Genomic DNA, 15,256 nt, shown 5'->3' on the forward strand with positions numbered 1-15,256 from the left:
AAGAAAGAAAGAAAGAAAGAAAGAAAGAAAGAAAGAAAGAAAGAAAGAAAGAAAGAAAGAAAGAAAGAAAGAAAGAAAGAAAGAAAGGAAGAAAGGGCTGGTGACAAAAGGACATAAGGACACCTGGTCCCACATCCAAGAGGGCCCAAGGCCACCAGGCAGGGGAGTTTTCCCCAAGCAGGTAGGAGATCACTGTTTCCAAATATTTAACTGGTTACTATTTTGTGAAGAATATTCCCTTTGTTATTTCACTTTCTATCCTTCTTTCTTCTCCATTTCATTAGCTTTTTATATCATAAGAGATTGAGATGTTTTGTTTTCAGTTGGATCCAGGTTAGGATGTTCTACAAACCAAAGTAGTTCTTAATGCACATCATCCCTTTGGGTTCAAACATATCATTTATGGCTTTTAGGCCACATCCTCTATCTGAGGTGCACCATTTTCCTCCAGCCTCTGGGAAGGGCTGTAGGACTATTAATTTGGATTTCCATTGCCTTGTTGGCTCAGAATTTGACATTGAGTCCAGCTGATAAGCTGGTTATTTATACAGGCAAAAATAATTCCTTGATTGCTCCGTCTTCTCTCCCTGTCAGAGAAGTGGTCTGGTGGGGCACCCACTGAGCCTTACAGCAAAGCCAGAAATTTTTTACAAGAGTTTGCATGAAGAGGACTTCAGGCCTCCCTGGGAGGAGCTGGCAAAATAAATTTACCACAGACAGGAAGTGTCCATAGGGAAGGGCTGACAAGGGAGGCATCACAAAGTAAACAAAATTGTTAGGAAAAATGAAACCTTCCAGGCATATCTTGGCTCCTTCCAAGCAGGGGGAATTCCACTGGTAACACTGTGCCAAAGACAAAAGGCCTGGCCTCATCTCTGCCTGTCCTCAGGCTAGGGCCAAGTGTTCCTCCTGTGTGGAACACTTGGTGTATGACAACCATACACCATGGCTCATTCTGAACCACTCCTTTCCATTGAACCACTCCTTTCCTTTGAACCACTCCTTTCCATTGAACCACTCCTTTCCATTTCGCCATGCCTGTAGAATCAAGTGTCACTATTCCAAAGGTTGTATCCAATTCCCTTCAGCTCCATGACAGTGGTAGTTTGTGGAGAACATGACCCAACACGGGAGCTAAACACTGGCCAGCTTGTGGGTCAGGAGGCAGTGCTATTTCCCACAGGATGAGACCACTTCCAGGGATGAAGTAGAGATGCTGGTTAGCCACCTCATCTGAGCGAAGGGACAAGCCCCGGGGTCTCCTGGCCCGGAGAAGAGCAGTGTGCAAGTGGGCCCTCAGATGGAGCCTGTGGTTCCAGGAGACAGTAACAACTATGGCACCAGCTGACAGCTTCACGCCGGAGAGCTTGGTATGTGCCAGGCTGTGCTAAGAACTTTCCCTGCAGTATCTCAATTAACCCTCCTAATAATCAGTGAGCTAGGCACTGGTCACCATGTCCCCCACCTGTCCTCCATGGAGGTATGTAATGGGGAAGCCAGCATCATAGATGGAGCAACTATTGAGAAGATGAACAGGCTGAGGTAGACTGTAGGTGACTGTCACTTGAGGTGTCCACCCCATGTTTCCACTTCACCTGCTGCTTGGCAGGCAGGATGGATTCTGAGCCCACCCTTAGAGCCGGTGGCTATGAATTGTGTTCTCGGGTCAGACTCCATGACATCATGGATACGACCTCCTAAGACCCAGCACAAATTCTGCAGGGGCTGATTTACTGGGCAACCAGCCACATAACCTGAATACTAAGTCCAACTCCAACTTGTCCGAGAACATCCATTTTGCCCTGATAAAAGAGGAGACCCAGTGAAATTTCTGCCCAGTGACAGTCTACACAGCAGGGTGCCTGATTCGTCTTATGCAGATTCCTTAGCAGAGATGAGGATTTTTGTCCAAGTGATTTACTTGAGAACCCGTCGGACACTGTCCTGTGACCCCAGGATCTGACGTGGCTCAGAGGTGGCTTTTTCCTATTATTTCTGAAGGGCAGCGAGGGAGGAAGGGAAGTAGCATAGGGTGGAGGTAAGAAGCGAGAGCATCGTCTTAGGAAGAGCTTAGCTTCAGTCTGGAACACAAACACTACACAAACTCTTCAACAGGTTAGTCCCTCCCGGAGACCAGGCCAGGCCAGTCTGTTGCGAGCCAAGGACTAAGGAAGGGGTTGGGAGGGGGCGTTGCCTCCCAGGTAAAGTGGCTTCCATTCAACTCAGGACAATTCTTCAGACAAGGTGCAGTGATGCCCTAACTAACATAGCACCTGGGAGATGGGTGCCCGTGGTACAGGGCATCTGCAGGGCGCCAGCAGCTGCCGCTACAGGTGAAAACTGATTCATTCTGTTGGCACCCCTCACTCCCAGGCTGCTGGGGGTTACCCCAGGCAGGGGCCAGGCCAAAGCAGTCTCCTTCCCATACTCTGCCTCTCTCAGGGGAGTCTGAGAGAGAACCCTGCATTTGTCCATGGCCTTGTTACCATGAGAATTCTCATGGAGGTTTGGTGGAACCAAAGAGGCTTAATGTGAAATCGGGTGTATAATTTGATCAGAAAGGTCAGTCGGGAATGCAGAGGTGGCTGGGGTACTAGGGCCTTTCGTTTGGGGCAACTGCTGGGGTGAAGGGCCCCCCTACTGGGCCAGGTGCGAAGGCCAGCAAGCAGCCTTCCCCAGCTTGGGTTGGCCCTGGCTCCCACTTTGGGGGTTGTAGGGCCACCCCCTGAGCCAGCCTCACCTCAGGCACCACTGCCCCACCCTAGGCCCACTCTCCTCCTCTTCAAAGGGCCCAGCTACCCCTGGAGTACCACCACCCTCTGTGCACTCAACCCCAGGCTGCCCCTTGCCCCTCAGGCCTTGCCATGACGATCAAAGATGCCACAAACAAAAATAAAAAACCCTTTCCCATGGTTTTGCACAGACACTGGGGCAACTCTAGTAAAGCTCTCATATTTTGAACCTATTGATATCCCAGTAGAGCAAGAACAAGAAGTTGCGAGCTTGGAAAGTGTCCTGAAACATTGGACTTCTAATGTAGCACGTGGATCCACTGGTATTCGGGATGTACACCTGGAACTGAAGGATTTAACACTTTTTGCCCAGAAGGGAGCCTGCACTTGATCGATTTCCAAACCAAGACCTGTCTACTTTTTTTTAAAATACATTTTATTGATTTTTTACAGAGAGGAAGGGAGAGGGATAGTTAGAAACATCGATGAGAGAGAAACATCGATCAGCTGCCTCCTGCACACTCTCCACTGGGGATGTGCCTGCAACCAAGGTACATGCCCTTGCCCGGAATCGAACCTGGGACCTTTCAGTCTGCAGGCTGACCTCTATCCACTGAGCCAAACCAGTTAGGGCAGGACCTGTCTACTTTTATCCAAATGGGAGGGGGAAACTTCTCAACATTACACCTGGTGCAATGTGCTACAGGAGGTGGTGCTCACGCCTGCACAGACTGGATGAACTTGACCGTCTTGCAAAGGGCCTGCTGTGTAAAGATTCTGCCAGAAGTGCTATACACATAATATAGCAGGCACTACACAGATAGCAGCAGAGTTCTCTTACTGTGCTAGTGCCTCAGAACCTGAGCGATGCCAAAAGATGCCTTCGTGGACACTGGCTTGGACTCAGTGTTTTAGCAGTCCTTTCTGAAGACAACTATAAACGAGGCACTGGGACAAGCCTTGGAGGGGGTACCTTTCTGGGCTTATGCGGTTTATTGGCTGGCTGTGAACATTTTAAAGTGGCTCGTGAAATAGCATCCAAAGGTGACAGCACCCATTCTGACAGCTGACAAGCTGAGATATGCAGGAGACTGTGGGAGATTTGGCCTGCTGGGCTGGGCTGTAGCATCCGGTTTTGGCAATATGATTGGCAATATGATTTATAAGGGGAAGCAAGGATCTGTTAGTAAAGAAGATCTAGCAAGAGCTACTTTAGTTACTATCACCAGTAACATTTGTTGTGTGGCCGGAATGTGTGCTGTTCATTGGGCAAATAAACAGAGCTGTCACTGTGGGAAACTTTTTATGAGCCAACACTCTCTCAATGAAACTTTTGGCATATCCACTGGATTACTGGTCAGAAGGTCAACTGAAAGCATTGTTCCTAGCGCATGGGGTGCTGTGGAGCAGTTGGTGTACTTCTTGGGCTGCCAAATTTCAGCTAAAGCATCAGGTTTCTCTCTGCTAATAAATGTCATTCAAGAGGAACTGAAAACCACAGGCCTTATCACTGCATTATTTGTCACTGGGAACTAAAGGATAAAAGAGTAGGATTATGCCTGCTGATTTTTAAATGTCAAAATAGTAAGATGCTAAATGTTGCCATATTAACAGTGAGAACTTGGTAACAGGTGAAATATTTCTAACTGAAATGCTGTCCCTTCTGTATATAGCCAGTGTTAAATCCTTAAATGCAAAACAGCCTCTAATTGTTGAGCTTTCTCACACATACAAAGAGGAAAAAAAAGAAATGTCAGTTTTAATCCACAGGGACATGTCCCATATTGGGCCTGGATGTGCTACTCAAATAATCAAAAACCAGTGGCCAGCCCTAACTGTTTTGGCTCAGTGGATAGAGCATTGGTCTGTGGACTGAAGGGTCCCAGGTTCAATTCTGGTCAAGGGCACATGCCTGGGGTTGTGGCTCAATCCCCAGTAGGGGGCATGCAGGAGGCAGCTGATCCATGATTCTCTCTCATCATTGATGTTTCTCTCTTTCTCCTTTTCCCTTTCTCTCTGAAATCAATTTTTTAAGAAAGTGGCCAAAGGAATTGACTAGACCATTACCTCAGGCCAGGAATCCATATAATCATGTCCTGTTATAACTCTACCATCCAGGTATGTGCTGCAAGTGCCAGGGTCATCCTCGTGTGTGGTGTGTCCCCTGAGGCTGAGTGTCTGGTAGCTGCTCCTTGAAGCCCTTTGGAAATAACAGGAAAGAGCCACCTCTGAACCACATCAGATCTGAAGACAGAGGACGGCGCCTCCTGGGTTCCAGGACCTTTGGGTGCCCCCTACCCAGGCAAGCTCCATTCATATAACCACCGCCTCCTGATGACAGACACTCCTGTCTAGCTGAGTTCCATCAATCTTGTATTTGCCTTTGCAACTTAACAATGAAGCTCAAATTTGCCAGTTGAATAGGATACAATCCAATCTCTGATAGGAGTTTCTGAAGCCGAAGGAGGTGGGTCTTTCTGGAGGCCTTTCTGTTTCAAGTAAAATCCAAATGAGTGACCGGCAATGGAAGCTCACCACTGGGCAGTCTCAGGAGGACCAGAGCTGAGAAAGCCGGAGACCAGTCCCATCTCCCCAACCCCCACCCCAGACAACTACGAACAAGCTGTTCTTGTTTTTCACTTCTGGTAGTAACCTCTTTAAATACATAGATGAAAGATAGATAGATAGACAGTCAGATAGATAGACAGACAGATAGATAATAGATAGATAGATAGTTAGATAGATAGATGAATAGATGATAGGGTATATGGAAGGATGGACAAATAGATAACTGATACATAAATATAGATACTATTTTTTATTTTTCTATAGACATTATCTGTTGACTCTATACAAACAAAAATTTAGTTGTCTGATGTTTGACAACTGTATCATTATTTTAGTTCTACTCAAGATGTTGTACTTGGGATCAATCATTTCTGTTGCTTGAGTTGACGGGAGAGAGCAGAGAGGAGCCTTGGTTCCAAAGACATTCTACAACTGCCATGCCCACTTTAGATGGATCACGTCCAGTTCTCCTGCTGCCTACAGAATTCTTTCTACAGAAGAAACAGCTTTCTCTTGCTTAAGACTACTGTCACTTGAGGGCTTCTCTATTATTTCCACTTGTAGCTGATCCTAACTGATACATCCCTGCTCTTAGGGCTCAATGCAAATTGAGCCTGGCCCCGCCCCTCTCTGACTGAACCTCCCAGTGCAATACCACAGTCCTCTTGTTTACCACACTATCCACCCAAGCTTCCATTCTGTCCTGTACTATTGCACAGGTGGTTTCCTCTATCCTCTGATCAACGTCCTTCAGATCTCAGGTCAAGTATCACACCCTTACACTAGCTTCTAAGAGCCCAGTCTAATGTAGGTCCAATCCCCTGCTGGTATTCCCTCCCATTTTCCCTCTTTGTAGCACTTAATACTATATTTGCCATTTTACAAGTATTGGTGTGTTTGTTTCACCTAGACTGTAAGCTCCATGAAGGAGGAGTATATGTCTGTTTTGTTCACTATTATGTACCCAGGACATATACTAATCACATATAATAGATCTATATTAGTGAAAAGATATTTTTTAAATGAGGGCCTGGCTCAGAGGTTGAGCATCGACCCATGAACCAGGAGGTCATGGTTCGATTCCTGGTCAGGTCACATGCCTGGATTGTGAACTCGATGCCCAGTAGGGGACATGCAGGAGGCAGCCAATCAATAATTCTCTCTCATCATTGATGTTTCTATCTCCCCCTCTCCCTTCTTCTCTCCGAAATCAATTTTTAAAAATATATGTTTTTTTTAAAAGAGGCATCTCCATGGCCCATGGCCACAGACAATGGGGTGGTGAAGGCCTGGGGTGGGGGGTAGGAAGGGCTGGAGGGGGACAGTGGGGGGAAAAGGGGGACATACTTAATATTTTCAATAAAGAATTATTTTAAAAAATAAATAAAATATAAAAGAGGCATTCTCAGTTCAGAGAGGTTAAGCAACAAGTTTAAGTTCACATGGCTAGTAAAACTGGATTTGAACTGAGGTTTGTCTAATTTGTTCTATGCTCATCAAACAACTTTCTCATAATGCGGCTTCCCTTAAACTTTCCCTCTCAGAAGAAAAAGGGAAGAATGTACTTGTCAGGTAAACACTAGTGTCAGCTTCCTGGCTGGTTAAAATTTCTCATTAAAAATTAGCAAGGTGGTGGGTTTTGGGTGTACAATTTCCATTTTCTTGTAAGTTAGTCATCAATGAGACAGCCTCTCTGAATTTGATCAGCTCAGGGGTACCTACAGCATGAGTTGCAAAATGGAGACCTGGACCCTGCCCCACGCTACACTGTTGATCTGCTAGTAATCAGAATCCACACTCAACATAGCCCAGGGGATGTGAGGCAGAATTAGAGCAGGAAAAGAAGAGTTATACCCAGAAGAAACTGTATGAACTAGATACATTGTCAGAAAATAAAGGAAAACTTTATGGGAACTCCTTTAAGGCTATTTGACCAAGGTAGCAGAACATAATTTTGGTGCAGGTTATATTTTATATTTGTTTATATGTTCACTCACCAGAGATTCTGCATTCAAAGTAGAAGCTCCGTCAGTCAGGTACATTGCTTACCAGGTTTTTGGGGGTAGTGGGGGTTGTTAAATAATACAAATCTGAACCAAATGTTGACTATGCAAAATTAAGTGAAAAGACCAAAAATCCAAAAACGGCAGGAACTCACAGATTTCAGGAGACAAGAATGCTTTATTGGGTCCTTGGCATGCATCCAGTCCATCCACCCTCTCACTATCCTCTGGCAGGACCCGCGGGTCTCGCTCCTTGCCACGAGAAATTAACTGGCGAGGCTCTGCTGGCTTTCCTCTCCAGGCCTGGGAGCTGCTGTGAAAATGAGCTCCTGGTCTCAGCAGCAGAGACAGGGGGAAGGAACAAAGTAGGGAGTCATCGTAAGGCACACAGGCATGAAAACCAGACCTCTAGCTGTGGCTAATCAATCACTGGTCCTGGGAATGAAAAAGACCAGACAACCCCTAAGATAGTCCCTAGTTATTGCTATGACTGAAGACTTCTGGGTGGAAAAACAGGTCTTTCTCAAGATGCCAAAGTAGAGTCAAAATCTCTTAATTTCCAGACCTTCAATGGAGAGGAAGTCAATTATCTTTGAAGAAGAACCTTACTTTAGCACTTAGGAAATACTGTAACCCTTCTTTGCAGCCTTCCCAGAGGGATCTGTTTGGGCCTTTGTCTGGGGACTATAGAAGGAGAGGGTAAACACCCAAACCTGGGGAGAGGACACTGTAGGACACTGGCTCCAAGCTTTTCCATTGTTTCTGGGAACAATGGAAAAGCATGCGGTCTGCCAATCAATGAAGGTCATTCACAGATCAAATTTTATGCTATAGTGAAATCCCAAAGCCAACCAGGGGTTGAGTGTATAGTTGAAATGGATATATTATAGGTATAAACCTCACAATGGCTCTCTGGTTTGTGGGGTAGGAGTGACTATAGTAGGACAAGTGCAAGCCATTAGAATTTGCCCTCTCTAGCAAAATGGTAAATCAAAAGTAATACCATATTCCTGGGGCAACTGTAAACAGTAGTGTTACTACCAAAGTCTTGAGAGTGAAGTCACAGTGATTCCTACCACAGTTCAGCTTGGCCAGTGCAAGACACCAGGAGGTCTTTGTCTGCTGTAAACTTCCCAAAGTGATGACTCCAATTGCAGGTGCTGCTTCAGAGTGGTCTTCTTGCTAAAGCAAATTCATCCGGCTCCTGGCATTCGGTACAAATCCTCTGATCTAGTGAACTCATTTTTTCCCCTCTATTTTGATGAACAGAGAACATCAGAAGCATGCCATCTTCATCTGGCAGGGAAGCAGTACTCTGTTGCTGTCCGGGCTTCGACATATAGAATGTCTTATCTGTCTAGCACTGTGCCACCACCTGGCTCACAGGGACCTTGACCTCATCACCACTAAGTTCCATCACACTGATAGCATCTCCAGTTTCCCTAGAAGCCTTGGTAAGGCATTTGTGAGTCAGAGGTGGGAGATAAACCAGATTAAAGTGCAAAAGCCTAACACCCTGATAAGTTCCTGGGGGCCAAGGGGTTGAGGTCAGAATATTCTTCCATATGTGGAACAAATTATTGTACTTTGAATACCTTACCATTAAGACCCAATTCTAGTAAAAAAAAAAAAAAAAAGTCACTCTGGGGCATCTTGCTCCAACCTGCTTACTGACTGACCTAGAAAGGCTACCAGCTTTGAGTTGGGCCTAGAGCAAATGAAGGCTCTCCAGCTGGGAAAGCCTTTAGTAGAAAGGGTTCTGCCACCAGTGGCAGATTCCATGATGTATGAGGCGTCTGTCTGTCTGAAGCATTCTGGGGAGCCATTTACAGCCTGAGACGGAGCAGAATACTCTATGAAGCTTGTGGCAAGTACTGACTAGAAAAATACAGCAGGGGAACCCAGGGTTTGGAACCAAGTGATGCGCTGGACAAAAAATGATCACCTTTCTGAGACATGGCCCTCTGGCTTGCCTCTGAGAAAGCCTAAATGCTTGGCTATAGCATCCAGGTGGCTAAGCTACCCCTGTGCACTGGGGTCATTTGATCCACCCAGACAAGTGAGGCATGGCCAGCAGCACCCCATCATAGGGTGGGCACTCCAGAATAGGTCTCTGAAGGCACTGGACAGCCATGTATGTGGATTGCTCACTCCATCTCCCACAATGCCTCCTCCTGCCCCACTGCTGAGCTCCCCTCAGTCTACACCCATGGCTTTAAGAGGACAAGAATTTGTTTTGCCTGTTATGGACCCTCCTGGGTTTAGATTTGTTTTCCTTACCCATCACCTCCTCTACCACCGATATCCAGGGAATTATGAAATGCTGTAAACATCACCAGAGAATGCACTTTGCAACACAACTAAAGTAATGGGTTGATCCCCATAGTCCAGAAGCAGTTGGCTTGACAGCATAATGAAATGGTTTATTGAAAACTCAGCTATAGCTCCAGCTGAGAAACAATACCTTGCAAGATTGGGTCAGGCCTGCAGCTTATAGCATAAGCTCTGAACTGGCAGCCAATTCATGATGCTATTTCTCCTACAGGCTAGGAAGCTGAGAGGAGAGGGTCTATTATCACTAATCTCAATACTTTTTTCAGACGTGAGGTTTGGGACCAGGCTGGTGTAGAGGTTTTAGTCCCCAAGGAAACATCTCCTCAAAAAGTCATAGTAAGGATTCTACCTGGCCACTTCGGACTCCTATACCTCTGAGCAGCACACAAAAGGTTGTGGGAGTAGCTAGTATGATTAACTCTATTAAGGAAAAGTATGCTTGCTGCTACGGGAAAGGGGCACAGATGGTCATGGGGATTCCTAGAGCGTTCCTAGTACTGCCATATCCAGTGGTTAATGCCTGCGACCCCGCAGGACCACTAAGGAGCTGGATTTCAGAACTGAAGACCTAGGACACTCCGACAGGCAAAAATCCCGTCACAAACACAGGTTCCCACGACCTGGCAGAGAAATGGATGGTAGCCTTTACCCATACTTACTTTCTTGCTAGGTTATATTATTTTGGTTGAAAATGGTTAATTTTACCAGTTAATCCACAGGTTGCAAGATTTCAAAATGGGATTGTGATCAAAGAGGGTGGAGTATTACTAGTGACACTGGACTTTGGAGAATGGTAACTTAGTCATTACCCGTGGATTCAGTCATCGGATGTGACCCTGAATGGTCTCCCTAAGCAGGGAGAAATTTGCGTTTGGTTATATGTGGAAGAATCGTTATACATCAGATGGGAAGAACAGTGTGTGTGTGTGTTGGGGTATCATTTGTCGTCGCCCACCAAGCCTTTTCTACCCTCCCACTCTCCACCATTCTTCTGGTGAGAATCCCCACCCTCTGGAAACTGCCCTCCTCCCATTCCATGAGCCCCGTGCCAGGAATGTGAACCTTGGAGGGAGACCCACTGGGACCAATGGCTGGATGGTGTCCACCTGACAACAGCAGTAGCTCCTGGGAGGCAAGCTCTGGAGCTATCTGGCTCCCTGTTTCTCAAGGCTAACTGTCCAGCTATTCCTCTGTGAGCTACCCCAACACTCTTCTCATGAACCTTTTTTTCTTTAAGTTGATCCAAGTCCATTTCTGTTGCTCAAAAATCCAAGAAACCTAATGGAAAGGGTCTCTTTTGAGACTACATCATGCGTCTTTGATCCCCAACAACTGTCAGTTCAGAGTCTGGCATAAAGTAGGGAGGTGCTCACTATATGTCTGCTGAATGAGTGGATACATAAATGAATGGAAAATATTCCAGCTCTAGTTCACCAGACCAACGGGGATAGGCAGGTGGGAGAGTTGGGGCACAATGGGGCAAGAGGGAAAAGTGGGGAAAGTCATAGGAGGAGATAGAGAAGTCAGAAATGTCAGCACGGAGAGGGCAAACATCAGGCAAGGAAAATCCCAAACCACAGAGGGAAGGGAATGGGTTGGGGATGGGCTGGGAATGAGAAGCCTTCTGCTGCTTGGGAGGCAGGAAGTGGTCAGAGTGGCTGGGAGGCAGACGCTGGCTGGCGCCGGAGCTGGTTTGGCTGCAGTGGAAGAAGCCAGCAACAGTGGCGTTTCCCCAGAGTCCCCAGCTCTGCTTTACCCTCTCGGGTTCCTTCTTTGTGTTCCTCTCCCAAATGAAGGAGCAATTCCAATCTGCCCTCAAATTCATAGACACCCTGCTAAGGAGCACAAGCCATCAGCCCACTTGTATAAGCAGCATGGACTGTCTAGCTGTGGCCACAGAAGGCTGAGACTAAATGTCAATCCAAGAGCCAAAACATGGATCCATTTTTCCAGTCGGCCCAGGGAGAACCTGCCTGGGGAGAGGGGGCCCTGAGTCCATATACCTACAACCACACGAGATGAGGGAGAGCAGGAAACACAGTTGCTGCCTTTATTGCATTCCAAGGGGAGCAGGCTAGCTCCAGACCCACCCCATCGGGGGCTTCCAGGTTGGGCTCTCAGGAAGGACACGGGGTGCTGGGCTGAGCACAGCAATTCCTTGGGAGCCCATATATGAGGTCCCGGAGCTGGAGCTTCAGAATCAAGAGCTAATGGTTGGGGGTAGGGGTCCTAAGTCCCAGGCATAGAGACAGTCCTCACAGCAGGTAGATGGTTTATATCCTTCCTAAAACCCCCATGCCATTTCCCCGTGGAGAAGAGTCCCGGCTCTCCATCCCCAGCCAGGAGGAGGTGAAATTCACCTTCATCTCCTTCAATATGGAGCACAAGGCCGACAAAGTCCACACTTTCCCTCTGGCCACAGCTGCTGACACAGCCCCTGTACCAGTTCTCACCTCACAGGCAGAGGGCCTGGGAAAAGTAGGGGAGGAGTGGATGGGGTAGACCAGAGGCCAGAGGGTCTGCTCATTACCACGGTCCTGGTGGGTAGGGGGGTAGGTCAGGCTAGAAAAGCCATCAGGCAAGGGGACAAGCAGAGTCAGTGCAGGGCAGGCAGCAGGCTGCAACTGCGCTCAAAGCCAGGGATGGTGGATGGGGTGCAAGAAAGCACGGGAAGCAGGCAAGTGAGTGCCTGAGTGAAGGGGGAAGAAAGCAAGAGCACGTGCCACCAAAGACCACCGCATAGGACTGAAGAGGCCCAAATGGGCACAGGGACAGGTTAGTTGCAGGGTAAGCTGGGATGAATGAGGCAAAGTAGTCTGAAAGAGAAGACACCCTGAGAGTCACACGGCAGAGGAAGCCTAGAGCCCTGAGGTCAGGGAGAGATCAGGGTCGAGCAAAGGGAGGAGGGTAAGTGCTGGCCTGCATGGCAGGGTCTGGCTGGGGCAAGGGGTCAGGGTGCAGAACTCATGCAGAGGACTCAGGGAGCCTCCAGCAGTGGCCAGTGTAAACTTCAAGGAGGGCCTCAGCCCTTGGGAAACTTGGAGGTGAGGCCTGGGAGTCCTGGTGACATTGCACCAGGAGAGGCCACTGGGCTGTGTGCCGTGCACCAAAGCCATCTGATGCGGAGCTGACTGAGGAGAGGCTGCGCAGAGGCCCCACGTGGTGCCTGCTCGGTACACCTTCTCCGGTTTGTCTGTATTGGGAACGTCTCCATCGGTTCAAGCTGCTTCCTTGTTGGTCTGCTGCTGGGTGGAGGCCCCCAGCCTCCTGTAGGGGCTACCGCGTGCCCTGGGCCTTGGAGCCCCCCTCTTGGCTGGGAGGCTGTCCCAATAACTGAGTGGCGACTGCTCCTGAGGCCTGAGGAGTGGCTTTGGAGCTTGGGGTGCTCTTCCGGGAGCCCTGGGGACTGGGGAGGCCTTTCTTCTGGGGCTGAGGACTCAGTTGAGGGCCCTTCCTGCCAGCAGATGGACTCTTGGAGCCTTTGGCCTTGGTTTGGGAGTGGGCAGCCTCAGGGCCTTTGAGAGGTTTCAGCCCCAGCATCTCACAGAAGGTGTTGCACTTGTGGGAGGAAGCAAACTGGTCCAGCAGGGCAGGGAAACAGCTCTCCTTGAGGCCTTGGTATCTGAAGCCAAACAGTAAGAGCTGAGTGGGAGACCCACCCAGACTGAGGGTCCTTGAGGGGCTGGCTTTGGGATGGCCATGGCCAGGGTGTTGTGGCCAAGGTACATATACCCTACCAGTCAGTACTGGCGAGTCTACCTGGTACTACCTCAGGTGGCAGATCTAAAACCTCAATTCTAAACTGAGGTCTCATTATGCCCTGGCACATGGAATTCATCATGTGGGACACTAACTGTTGTGAAGACGATCTGCCTTTTTAATATAAATTAGAGCAGTCTCTAGGGCATCACTCTGCTCACGGGCCCTTGCTCATCTGTGTCGTGATGAGCTTTCTCGAGTGAGAAGGAAGAGGAGCAGGTACAGTCAGAGCCCAGAATTGTAGGTGACCCTGTGTGTGGGCGTCAGGAGCTGCTGGTCCTGGTCTGGGGCAGGGGCACAGCATGTGGGGATTGGCAACCCCTGGGGTGTTACTACATGGCCAGGGGTGCAACTAGGACCATGTGACCATAGGTCTAGCACCTCAGGGATGAGGAACCAGGAGAACTTTGACATGTTAGACCCTAAGAAGACTCTCAGAGGCTTCTGTCCTTGAGAAGTACTCACCCTCGCAGCTTGGTGGCAATCTGCACATCAGTCATCTTCCAGTCAACCCCTGGAAAGAAAGTTGGAAGCTGAGTTCTGGCAGCCAGGGCTGTTTCTAGGCCCCCGTGTCTCCAAGATGGAAATTTGCCAGGTTTCAGGGCACATCTTAAGGTATCCTGTCAGTGGGTCATCACCACAGGCCTATCTCACAGGCAGCGTGGTGTATTTCTGTATTAGTAGTAATAATAACATTCCCGTTTTTACAGGTGAGGAGCTAGGCTCAGAGTTAAGTGACTCAAGCAAAGTCTCATTCATTCATTCATTCATTCATTCCGTAACTGAGCATTTTCAAACAGTCTGATAGTATTCTTCTTGAAACCTGCCCCTCACTAAGGCTGAGTACCATAGGCAGCATAAATGTGGGCTTGAGAGTCAAGATGGACCTGGATTTACATTTCAGCTCTGTCACTTGAGCTGTTTGAACTTGCCAAGTCACTCACTATCTCCATGTAGATGAGGTATTGAGGAAATCAGAACATGTAGGACTCCAATTTAGTGTCTGAAACACAGTAGTTATGCAATAAATATTAATTCTGTGATGTCTCAGCATTTACCACATTCCATTTTGTATTATAATAATGATGCTCCCTTACACCTGCACAGAATTTTATTTTGCAGAAGGCTTTCACAAAGATGGTCTCAGTTAATTGTAACAAATTAACAGGGACAATATTATTATTCCGAGAGAAAGGAAACTGCAGCTCAGAGAGATTAAATGACCAAACTTGTCTGAGCTTCAGTTTTCTTCTCTGTAAAACATAGACCCAGCTAGAAAACAATGAGGTCTAGACTTAAATCTAATTTCTTTAACTCTTAAGTCTTTCTACTACATGATGTTACTCATTATAGAAATCGTATACTGATCACAGCTTCTTAAGGACAATGACCATTCCTAATTCACCTTTTACCTTTCCAATACTTGGTAAAGTTAAATGGATGGATGGATGGAAGGAAGGATCAATTCAGAGTTTACAAATACAGTGAATGACAATGGCTAAATGTGCTACTAGCCTCCCCACCCCTAAATATATGGAGTTATAAAAATGGTATTTATTATACAGTTTAACCTTACTGAAAGGCACATTTGAGCCAGTTTTCTCTCTGGCCTTTGGTTTCCTCACTTATTTACACCAGGGGCTATATGTAACAATGTGTGATATTCCCAGCATTCCTCTCTAACCACTGTAGAAAGAGTTTTATCTTTTCCTCTTTCCTGCCCAGTTGTGTAAAGAGAGTAGGCCTGGAGAGGATGGTCAGAGAAGGAGGGAGGATTCATGCTTGCTGGCCTTCTTTTGCTGGGGAAGAATCTGAGTAATGGGAGAAACAGGAAGAAGCCAGATAGATTATGTTGGTTAC

At 47.5% G+C, this 15,256-nt stretch overlaps 1 protein-coding gene and 1 pseudogene across 2 annotated transcripts in view; one reads left to right on the forward strand and one right to left on the reverse strand.

Moving 5' to 3' along the window:
* The first annotated feature begins 1,334 nt into the window (after window positions 1-1,334).
* LOC138998548 (pantothenate kinase 3 pseudogene) lies at window positions 1,335-12,139 on the forward strand (annotated as a pseudogene).
* The window catches only part of ALPK3 (alpha kinase 3), a 52,326-nt gene continuing 46,775 nt past the window's right edge, over window positions 9,706-15,256 (reverse strand). For both annotated transcript variants that reach the window (XM_070400351.1, XM_070400350.1), the window contains 2 exons: window positions 13,862-13,910; window positions 9,706-13,259 (listed from right to left, as the gene is read on the reverse strand). In XM_070400351.1, coding sequence (XP_070256452.1) covers window positions 12,914-13,259; window positions 13,862-13,910 — 395 coding nt within the window. In that variant the 3' untranslated portion in view covers window positions 9,706-12,913. The remainder of the gene's footprint in view (window positions 13,260-13,861; window positions 13,911-15,256) is intronic.

This window comes from Myotis yumanensis, unplaced genomic scaffold (genome assembly GCF_028538775.1).
Source record: "Myotis yumanensis isolate MYYU_CA2020_CCGP unplaced genomic scaffold, mMyoYum1.0.hap1 SCAF_20, whole genome shotgun sequence".
Lineage (NCBI taxonomy): Eukaryota > Metazoa > Chordata > Mammalia > Chiroptera > Vespertilionidae > Myotis > Myotis yumanensis.